The following is an 11,210-nucleotide window of genomic DNA, read 5'->3' as shown; positions in this document are numbered from 1 at the left end:
AATAAAACACTAAATTTAATATATTAAACAATACTTTAATAAAGTCTAAAATAATAATAATAAAGCTATGTTTAATATTAATATTAATAATAATAATAGTATTTTATTATTATTTTTTTTTAATTTAGCAGCGGGTCGCGGACAACCCTTTAATTAAAAAAAAAATTATTAGGGCTAATATTTTTTTATTTAATATTATTAAAGTTAATTTATTATTAGTTTAAAATTAATACCTTAAGTAACTTAAGCTTTAGCCTTAGGCCGCTAAGGCTTGGTATACCTTATTATTATATTAAATTATATAACTTAACTAGGTTATTAATATTTAAGGTTTTAGCTACTAATTAAGCAAGGCTAGGGTAGGCCCTAAATATAAGCTAAAGTAAAAACCCATGCGCAAAGTATTTAAACTTATATTTACTTTTTAGTTAAAAATAGCTTAAGTATAGCTTAAAGGTTTATAAAGATGGCCTTAAGGCTAGCCTTTTTTAAAATCTTTAAGTAACTTTTTTAATATTATTTAATAGGGTTTAAAATACTCCATTCTTATTAATTAGATTCCTTTGTTAATATCTTCATTGTTAGTAGAGATCTTCGAGACTTGTTGGTCTTACAAAACCTAAACATGCTATAAATTACATGCTAAAAAATAGTTAAGTAAATTACTAAATAATAAATAAAATAATATATAAAAAAGGTGGACCTGCTTATTAAATTATAAAAAAAAGTAAAGGTTAATATTATATTATTAAAAATCTTTCCTAAAGTACTAACATGTGCTAATATAAATAAGTTATATATTATTTAGTTTTAAAGGGTATAAAATAAAAAGGCCGCTATTATAAAGTTAATAAAATATTTAAGCTTTAATAACTAGTTTACTAGTATTTTTTATTATAAACCGGAGCAAGTATTTTACAAGTATAATATATTAAAGGGTAAAGCTAACTAGGCCTAGCATAATATTAAGGTTTGTATTATTAATTACTAGTAAATAATTATAAAAATAAAGGGTATTATTTAACGGCACTTGCAAGAAATTTACTATAAAATAAATTACACCTTGCTAACCCTAATAAATACTATGGGAATTATATAAAACCTTTTTAATATATAAGGCTTTAAAAGCGCTAGCAGTTCCAGACTTTTTAATCCCCCTAGTTTTAGATTATTTAGTTTTAATCCTAATACTAGCTCCTTGGGCCCTAATTTTTTTAGTGTACTAGGCTAGTAAAACACGCCTTAAAATAATACTTAATTTAAATATTTAAATACTTTAATAGCATTATAATAGCTAGGTAACTAGTTAGCTATTTTTAATATATACCTAGTATTTTTTATAATTACACGCTACTAAATAATAAAAAACTTAGTAAATTTTTTAATAATTTACTTAATAAGCTTGGCTATAACCTAAAAGCTTTATATTATTAATATTTATAGTATAATTAGCCTACCAACCCCTAAAAACCTTAAAAAAAATTAAATTATTACTTAATTACTTTACATGGTTTATATAAAAAGCACTGCCTGGACTTTACATAAAAAAATATTAAGGCTAGTTATTCTTAAAAATAGGCTTTTAAAATAATTATAAATTATATTAAAAACATGCTAAAATATTTTTTTAAAATAATATTTATAAATAATATAGTAAAGCTTTTTATTACCCTGGAAATATTTTATATTAATTATTTAAAAATATATAAAGCAAGGTTTTTAATCTAGTATTTTATAACATGGAAGTATAAACTATATATAAGTACTTTACCGCCTACCTTGGTTATAAAAAAAAGAAAGATAAGCTAGTTTATAGCTAATACTTATATTAAAAGCTATAATACCCTATTATTACCCTATTTACTTTTATTTATACCTGCACTATATTTTAAAGGTTATTTTACACCCGCTTAAATAATACCCTATTTTTACTACGTTTTTTTTTAACGCGGTTTTACATTTTTAATGTTTATTAAGCTTAACTTTGGTTATAACCTATTTTTTCTTTTTTAATACCGCATGTAGCTACTTTGTAGTTTTTATTTTTTTTTTAATTAAATTTTAGTTTTTAGTTTATGTTAAGCTCTGCTTTATTATTAAAAAGTTTTTTTAATTATATTTTTTATTATTAAGCTTAGCTTTAACTTAGCTATTTAGTTCCTTTTATTATATACTACACTTTTTTAACAAGGGGGATATATAGCGGTACTACAAGCCACCTTATAAAGTATAGGTTTTACCCTGTACTACCGCCCCAGCACGTGACTATAAATACTTCGGCCGCTCCGCGGCATAGAAAACAATTCAAGACTCTTTTCATCCGCATAGCTTGCAATTAGCTGCCACATTTAAGGCCTACCCTAGCCTTGCCTAATTAATAACCAAGACCTTAAATAATAATAACCTAGTTAAGTTATATAACCTAATATAATAGTAAGATATACTAAGCCTTAACAGCCTAAAGCTAAAGCTTAGGCGCTAACTCTGGACTAATAGTAGATTAGCTCTAGTAATATTAAATAAAAAAATGTTAGCCCTAACAATATTAATATATATTTTTTTTATATTCTATTTAAAAACTAAAGCCTTTTATTAATATTATAAATATATTTTTTTAAGTATATATAAGGCCTTTTAAAAGCTATAATTTTTTTAATAATACATGTTATTTTTTTTATTTTTTGGCACTTTTTTATACGGGCGCCCATAATATATATTGTAAGGCCTATTGTACTGTATATAGCCCTTTTATAAAACTTAAAGATATCCATGGATAGCTTTGCTCGCGGATAGCTAAGTTAGCCTTTAGGTACTAACTTAGCATATACTAAGAATATCTGGCCTCCGCGAGGCCAGAGATTTAAACCTTAGTATTAATTTTAATATTTTTATTTTTTAAAAAAAATTACTATTTATAAACCTCTTTTTTAGGTGTATTACACCCTATTACACTATTTGTAAATCCCTAAGGCCAAGGACCTTATATATATTTAAAATTTAATACTTCCCTCCCTTAAAATACCAATAACTTTTTAAAACTTAAAATTTTTTAAAATTTAGTGGTAATATATAAAAAGTTTATTATTTTAATTTAATTATATATTTTTTAAAGTATAAGTTATAGTATAATTTTATTTAGTTATATTAATTTAAAAAATGTCCAGATTTTGCTATTTTTAGTGGGAAAATAGGAAGTGTGCACAGGGTTTTGACCCGTGTTTAGGTACTTGGACAGGTGGATCTTCGTTGTATGCAGGCCAAAGGATGTATCACTATGATCACCGCAAACCGAAACATATGCATGCATACATACGGCAAATCCAGACTGAAATGCTTAGGCACATATGACTAAATGCAACTCCGGATATCGAAGTTCTAAACGTGGAAGTATGCATGATCCAGCTAAGGTGGAAAAGATAAAAGTATAACAGAACCGACCCGAAGACTCCAACATTCAATCGTGATTATCTCAATGACTCCTCCAAGCGGTCTAACAAGGTATTGTCAGACTGGACAGATGACGCAGGTGACGGCGATCTCTCCGGGTGTGATGAAGGATAAGGCTGCGGATGTGGGTCTTCAGATTTTGAATTCACACTGGCAGCTGCCTGCAACTGCCACTCCGTCTGGTTCGTACTCGGTATCAAGTCCAGGCACGGGGCCGGGGTCGGAATCAACTGAGTATCCTGAGGCAAGGGAGAAGCTGGTGCAGACTTGAGTGCGTGAGGGTCAGCCCTGGCTGCAAGAATAGCAGCAGCTTTACGAGCGGCCTGATTCTCACGCTTGCGAGCCTTGCGATTCAGTTTACGTGCCAGGGCAGGAGGGAGAGCCGGTTCATCCAGAATAGAGAGTGGTAATGGCTCCACAGGTCCTAGATCGAGATCAAAGACGCTCGTTCCCGGGTTGGCGGTCGCCCATTGGTGGAGCATCTTGCTGACATCGTCGCACCTGGCGAGCAATTCGAGGCGCTGGAGGACTTTCGGGAAAACAAGAGACTCATCGACATTAGGGTCGTTGGTGAATTCGGGGATCTCGATTAGGTTATAAGGTTCACTAACAGCCTTGATTTTGCTGTCATCGATGAGGACCGTGTTGGTCTGGTCCCAGCGAAGGGCCTGTTTTCTCTGGTGCCATGTCATGCCTTTTTTGGCTCTCTGCGGATGTGATGCCTGGACCTGCTTGCTGGACCAGGCTGTGGTTAAAGTCTTGTAAACTTGAACTTTGCTGTTGTATTCGGCTTTCGAGAGGCCAAGCTTATCGCGACCCCATTCGGCAGCGAGTTTCTTTCTCTTAGGTTTCGGGAACAGCTTGTCGCAGACTGCGGCCACTGTCTCTGGCTGTGAACTAGACCAAATCATGATCTTGTACTTTTCGAGCAGGACCTTTAAGAATTGCTCCAGACCAGCTCTTCGAGAAAACGACGGAGGAAACTTCCTAGTCTTCCGGTAGATTAGGGTGCCGTTGAGATCGAGAATAACGAGCAATTTCTGAGGAGACGATAATTCCTGGGGTGGTAGAGACGCTTGCTCAAGGTATCTCTTTGTCGCTGAAGGAGGTCGATGGGCCGTAAAGGCCTGGCGCCTAGCCTTAGACCCCTTTGGTCTGCTTGATCCCTTTGATCCCTTTGATCCCGTTAATCCCGTTGATCCCGTTGATCCCGTTGATCCCGTTGATCCCGTTGATCCCGTTGATCCCGTTGATCCCGTTGATGCCGTTGATGCCGTTGATGCCGTTGATGCCGTTGATCCAGTTAATCCCTTTCGATCCGACTGTTGCTGACCGGAAGCAGTGAAGCCAGCAGAAGTAGTTGTCCCCATCTGATCTATAGTATTCAACATAGGGTTCGGAGATGCCTGATTCATCATGTTAAAGTCCATAAACGGCAGTAGAAACGGTGGCATAGTCATAAAGGGACTCCCACCACCGAGTAAAGGAAACAGTGCAGGGTTTGGTAAAGACGGATCGAACGCTGGAGGGAATTGTGATTGCGACTGGTCCGGCATATTGGGTGAGAAAAATGGCAACTGAAATGGTAAAGGATCTGTCGGCATGGGGAACCCATTGAACATGGCAAACGGATTCATCATAGAAAAGTCGGCCAGGACATTGCTCATTGGGAACGAGACCGGATTATGGACATTCGGCAACTGAGGCGATTGTAGTGACGGTGCGTCTCTTCGCGGAGAGCGTGACCGGCCGTGGTTACCACGAACATCCGCAGGACCGTTGGGATTTCTGCTGGATGCCCATTGGTTCTGCTGTGGACGACCTCGCCGCGACGTCTGGTTATTATATGTAGCAGCCTCATCCAGACTGGCCTCGTTGCGACTATCCCGATATGCCACATTCGCGTTCCAACGACCGTTGTATGGTCTCCACTCCGGCCTCGAAGTTGCCGTGATGGGACTTGGTGGTCTCTTACTCCCCGCTTGAGACTCGACGCCGGACGGGTCGTTGGGCGAAGTTTGTTGCGACTTCATTGTGGGAGGGAGCAACAGATATCTGCCGGTACTAGCGTGGGCCACGGGTATTTTTCGGACGGGCAATGAATGTGAACGATATTTCAGGAGGGGTCGATGGTTAGAGAATGTACTGGAAACGAGCTGCAACACGTTAGCTGTCTTTCATTCAGTGTTCGTCGTCAGAGCACGATTTTGTATAAACACCTTATCATAAGCCCCACACCGGGACATTGGGTGAGAGATTCGAGAACGAGAGGCTAGCTAAGAAACAAAAACGAAAGACACCAGGGCTACAAGGCGTAGATAATGCAAGCTCGCAGAGCAGTGGCAGAAGGACAATGACAGAAACTAAAGCAAAACAAAAAAACAGGCAACTCGCAAAAGACATGGAGGATTTAAGCGCCCCGCGAATGTTTGCTCAAAATCTAGATCAAACAAATCGAGGACAACTTACCGCCTTTAAACCCCGGCAGAAATTCTGAACTTTCGTGCGACCTCACCGCCATCAACAATTTCAACAGCCAGTCATTTCTCCGCCAGCGGTACTGTGCTTCCATTTGTTCATGTGCAGTTGCTGGTCGATCTCGAGGAGAAAATTGGCGAGATGGCTATTTCAGACCTTCTGAACCGTCGCGTGCGGGCCGCCCCAGATGAAGACGAAGATGTCTCTTCCGACGAATCGGGATCAGAAGCACCTAGCGATAATGAGGGATCAGACGAATCCGGTTCAGAACGAGCTGGTCAAGGCCTCTCAGACGGCGACGACCATGATGTATGCACTATTGGACGTTCGCTGGCTCATAATAATCCCACTGACTCTTTCTAGTCCGACTCCGAAACGCAAGACTCCGAAGCAAGCGACTTGGGTTCCGAAGATGAAGATGACGGAGACGAGGACGAGGATGTAAAATCTTCTCTGAACAACATTTCATTCGGCGCCCTTGCCAAAGCGCAAGCTTCATTCGCGCCCCAAAATAAACGACGCACCAAAGCCCTCAAAGAGAGCGAAGAAACTACCGCTTCCCCATTAGACGACATCCGAGCCCGGATCCAAGAGGCGCGCGAGCAGAAGCGCAAGGCGTCATTAGCGTCGAAGGATAACAGTTCCTTGAGATTTGAGAAACCGCCGTCCCGTACCTCCAAACATGCGCCAACAGTGCAATCGTCAAAATACGCCGTTTCGCGGAAACGAACCATCGTTGAACCGCCTAGTGTACCTAAGACTCGTGATCCGAGGTTCGACCCGACGATTGTAGGTGGTCGAGGCGGAAGTGGTTCCTCTGCACCGAGCGACGCGTATGCGTTCCTGGACGATTACCGCGCGGCGGAACTCAAGTCGCTGAAGGAGCAACTTGCTAAGACGAAGGATGTGAGGAGGCGTGAGGCTTTACAGCGGGAAATCCGAGCCACGGCAGACCGGCTACGTTCGATTGAGAATAATAAGCGGGAGAAGGAGATTCTGTCCGAGCACAAGAAGCGGGAGAAACAGCTTATTCGGGAGGGAAAGAAGGCTACGCCTTACTTCTTAAAGAAGTCGGATGTGAAAAAGCAGGCATTGCTGAAGAAGTATGAGGGCATGAAGTCGAAGGATCGGGCGAAGGCTTTAGAAAGGAGACGTAAGAAGGCTGCTGCTAAGGAGAGAAAGGAGATGCCTATGGAGCGGAGAGGGTTCGGTGAGGATTTTGATGCGGCGCCGAGAAAGCGGCAGCGTATGGCCTAGGTAGTTGAGCCTGTGAAGTATTACAGATTTGAGCTATTTGGTTGTACATGCTTGATAGGTAGGGTACAGGCTCTAACAAGGCAGAAATGGGAATAAAAACTCAAAAAAGCCACGCATATTAGTTGACATTATCCAAAACTATCCGCAGCCTCGTCACATAAAGAGACTATCCCAATTAGAACATCTGGTAAATACCATGGTTCTCAGACCAGCAGCGAAGGGGGAATGATAATGAGCAAATAAGTGGTATCGCAACAGGGCATCAAAACCCTGCAATAATCACCGAGACTTCAAAGGTCGAAAATGGATATGGACAGGATTCCTGTAAACATGGACCGAATAAGGGGGAAAAAAACTCCATATAACGCCTCCTGACATAGAGTGGAATCAGGTCAAACTAGAAAGCGTATGTCTTTTACAGTAGGTAGTAAAAGAACAACGAAAAGGGACCCCAGGAATAGGAGGACGAATAGGGGGAAAAAGTAAAAAACAAATCTGAACCTCTTTTTGATTCAGTTCATGCGGTTCATGTAGCCATTTCAGATCATCATTTGCGCGGCCGGAAACAATATACCAGCTTAAATCAGAAAGACGTATTATCAGCATCGCGGCGCAAGATAAAGGTGGGCATCACGGACGGTATATAGTTGCTACCGCTTGCGAATAAGCTGGCAACGTCTAAGAATGAAATAGGTCCCAGGCACGCGCGCAGAGACCTAAGAATTCTTCCTTCTTTCTCCGTTGCGTCTCTGGCGAGTCTCGACCAGCTCCGAACGGCCCGTATGCCGGGTTTGAAGCATGTCCTAAAGCAGGATTAGGCCTGTAGTGAGGGTCGGGCCCATGGCCCAACGGCGGGCTGCCGTTGTCCCGCTCATATTCACTTCTAGGACGACGGCGAGCAGTTCCTTCAGCTGCGTACGGCGCTGGGTGGTGAGGAGCATGTGCGCTTGCCATTGTTGTTGACTCCAGATGGGGAACAGCAGACTTGGGACCGTTGGCGGCGCGGGGGGAGGGTGGGGTGGGAGGTTGATGGCCACCATAGTGCACGATACGGGGTAGAAGGTCCTCGCGTCCACCAGACATATCTTGAACTGCCTCTTCGGCTGAGCGGTATTCGCGTGGTCTATTAGATTGCTGCGCGATTCCTGATATTCTAGGTGACGGCATGGGAGGGAGGTTATTCTGCTGGTAGGGAGTGCGGTTCGCGTCACGTTCGCGAGCAGCCGTCAAAGAGTCGGACCCAAAGACATCAGAAAGAGGGGGAAGGCGATTGGCGGTTTGTGTCGCGGGCACATGGTGTATATGCGAAGTAGAACCTAGCGTTGGGCTCTGATTGACAACGTGGCGAGTCAATGGTTGCGGTTGGTGCCGACCTGTAAATGTTTGGTTAAGTGGTGCGGACTGGATTACACGCTCGTTGGCGAACTGCGCCGCTGTTGGGGGTACGATAGACAGTCCCGGAGGAGGCCTCCTTTTCGAAGACGCAGCCTTTGGAAGACTAAACGTATTGGACTCGGATGGTTTCATACCCTCCGGGCCGTCATCCTTGGCCGATTTTTGGAGTCTAGCTTCGATTATATGTCGTTGTTGGTCTCGGACCGACAAGCTCCTCTGTAGCTGTTCCCGCATAATCGGATCGTGGGTTTGGAAGCCCGGGGACAAGCAGGCCAGTCCTACATCCTGCATACTAACATCGCGAGCTGTCATAGGACCGCCAGGCGGCCGGGCTGACAGTCTCTCAGAGCTGGGGAGGCTCGTGGAGAGATCTAGTTTTCGGGGTCGGGGTCGGGTACTTGTTTGCATTCCGGGCGAGGAAGGCGGTTCCTTCTTTACTATCACTTTCGGAGCGTTTCCACTCTGTGAACTATCCAAATATCAGGTATAGTTCCTCCTTCACATCGACTTTCTTCGAGTGTACTTACCCGGGCGAATTCACTTTCTTCCCGGCAGGGGAACTCTTATTTGAAGATCCATCTCGCGAGACAAGAGCCGCACGCGGGGGTGTAGAGCTGGGGTGACTGGAGGCTGCTGGTGCCAGCCGTCTCGGGCTCGACTCTCTATTCATGCGGGGGGATGGTAGCGCTGCGGCCGGGGCTTGGGCGACGGCGGTAGACATTATAGGAAATAACGACAGCGAGTCGGAAAGCGAGCGATGAGGGAGACGAGAGTAAACGAAGGCTAGGAGGAGCGATTCAGATATCCGGTCGATGATGGCCGCAATACTTCGCTTCTTATCATAAACTCTCTTTGTTGTATATATAGCGGCCAACGACGATGGCACGGTCTGGAACGGACAAGCGTAGAAGCTTCAACTGCGGCAGAAGCTGCGAAGCGAGGAGGCGGCTAACGAAGGGAGGGCCCAAGAACAAAGAGTATGAATATGAAGAATGAAGAAGGGCGGCAGGGCCAAGGCGAGCCAATACGAATTGCTGCTTTGAAGAGGGGCTGGCTGGCGGCAATAATAATGTGACGACGATGCCAAAGGAAATGGCCTGGATCCAGAACGAACGCAGTCAGCCACCAAAAGGAACCGGTGGGAAAAGAAACGAGGGACGGAAAGAATAAGAATGCAATAATCAGACGAAGCAGCAGAATATCAGCTCGCGGGTGAGCAAGAGAAGCTGGATAGAAGGAGGAGGGAAGGAGAAGGAAGGAGAGGAAAGGTGGAGGAGTGATCGGGGATTGTGACGGAGCAGAGTATCACAGCGAAATAAAATTAATATTCATCTGGAGGTTATTATAATGAAATTGGGCTGAAACAGTTCTTGCTCTCATGCATCCCCGATTCCCCATCAAGAATCCAGTGTTCCTGGCCGTGGAGCAGGGGCAGCTGATTGGCGCTGTTTGAGACGTGTGTGGTTTCAAAGTGGATGATGTGACATTTTGCCAAATCCTCCCTCCTGACTGAGCCCTCGTGCTAGGTATCTGCGAATATAAAATGTGGCTTCGACTCTCATCATGTTACAGACCCGGGGTAGGTCTCAGGCCCTGCCTCAGATGCTGCCTCCAGCCCTGCCATGAGCGACTTGGTAGGCACACTGGACAGAGCTGTTGTAAGCAGAGCAGGCAGGGGCTCAGGACCCATCGATCGATCCAGCCTATGAAGATCCTGCGGCGCTTGGGGACACGCTTTGTATGGGGCCTGGCTCTGGACCTCCACGGTTCCTTCACCTAAATGTCGAAAGGGCTCAGCTGGGTTCTTCTTTGTTTTCGATGTTCAGCGCAGCCAGATCTAATAATATTATCAAAGAAAGGTTCTTGAATCTACTCTGTATTCCCAGATAGATTGAAGGTCTGTTGTGGAGTCCCACCTTGGCGCCGGTGGAGGAGAACCACGGACGGCCAACAGTCTCGGCTTCCACCGTCTCTGTCACACATTTATGACTTCCCCTCATCCGAGGTGAGGAAAGGCCGGAGTGGCATGGCATTGCAGAGGCTGTGCTTTCTTTTTCTTGCTCAAATATCCAAATTGACCTCTCACTTTCCAACTACTGTATTCCCAGGCTCCCATTATTCGGATAGCCGACCTCAATCCTTGGACAACGAGGAACATACTACGGAGTACTCTAGACTTGCTGTGCTCCGATCTGAGGCTGCGAGGTTGGAGGGCCGTGCTACAGGCACTTCCGCTCGCGCCAGCCGCTGTGCTGTCAGAAACGATCTTCGCCTAGTCTAAATCGATGATCCCAAGGGGACCAACTCCAAGTAGTAGCAAGCTTCTCTAGGCGACCTCGGAAGATCTCTCTGTAGGTGTACTCTTTTTACAACGCACAAGAACCAGCCTGAGCGCAGACCCGGCCGAAGTTCGAACCCAGTTCAATCTACAACTTCTCTAACTAATGAGTCAGCTTGATATATCGCTTCTCTGAAGTATGGAAGCTACCACTCTCTACTCCGTATTCGCTGAACAATTCTTCTGTTCATTTGCCCGTTTACCCAAGCCCAATTATGCTTATGACTTAGTTGTCAGTCCCAACCCAAGTCAATTGGCAACGCAGCACTACTGCAGTTAATATCTGGCTGATCAA

The 11,210-nt window shown here is 43.5% G+C and overlaps 3 protein-coding genes across 3 annotated transcripts; 1 reads left to right on the top strand and 2 right to left on the bottom strand.

Annotated features, from left to right (window-relative positions):
* Positions 1–3,464: 3,464 nt before the first annotated feature.
* On the bottom strand, positions 3,465–5,480 carry DSM5745_04252 (NIF domain protein; the record flags this gene model as incomplete). Its single annotated transcript, XM_026746268.1, has 1 exon — positions 3,465–5,480. The coding sequence occupies one exon, from the start codon at positions 5,478–5,480 to the stop codon at positions 3,465–3,467; it is 2,016 nt and encodes a 671-aa protein (XP_026605264.1).
* Positions 5,481–6,066: 586 nt separating this feature from the next.
* rrp36 (putative pre-rRNA processing protein) lies at positions 6,067–7,182 on the top strand (the record flags this gene model as incomplete). Its single annotated transcript, XM_026746267.1, has 2 exons — positions 6,067–6,234; positions 6,289–7,182. 2 exons carry the CDS (start codon positions 6,067–6,069, stop codon positions 7,180–7,182), a joined length of 1,062 nt encoding a protein of 353 aa, XP_026605263.1.
* Positions 7,183–7,860: 678 nt separating this feature from the next.
* Positions 7,861–9,298, bottom strand: DSM5745_04250 (uncharacterized protein; the record flags this gene model as incomplete). The annotated part of the gene is made up of 2 exons (XM_026746266.1): positions 7,861–9,046; positions 9,105–9,298. 2 exons carry the CDS (start codon positions 9,296–9,298, stop codon positions 7,861–7,863), a joined length of 1,380 nt encoding a protein of 459 aa, XP_026605262.1.
* Between the last annotated feature and the right edge of the window lie 1,912 nt (positions 9,299–11,210).

This window comes from Aspergillus mulundensis (genome assembly GCF_003369625.1).
Source record: "Aspergillus mulundensis strain DSM 5745 chromosome Unknown scaffold_3, whole genome shotgun sequence".
Lineage (NCBI taxonomy): Eukaryota > Fungi > Ascomycota > Eurotiomycetes > Eurotiales > Aspergillaceae > Aspergillus > Aspergillus mulundensis.
Note: the sequence above shows the minus strand (reverse complement) of the source record. Positions and strands in the feature narration are given on the sequence as shown.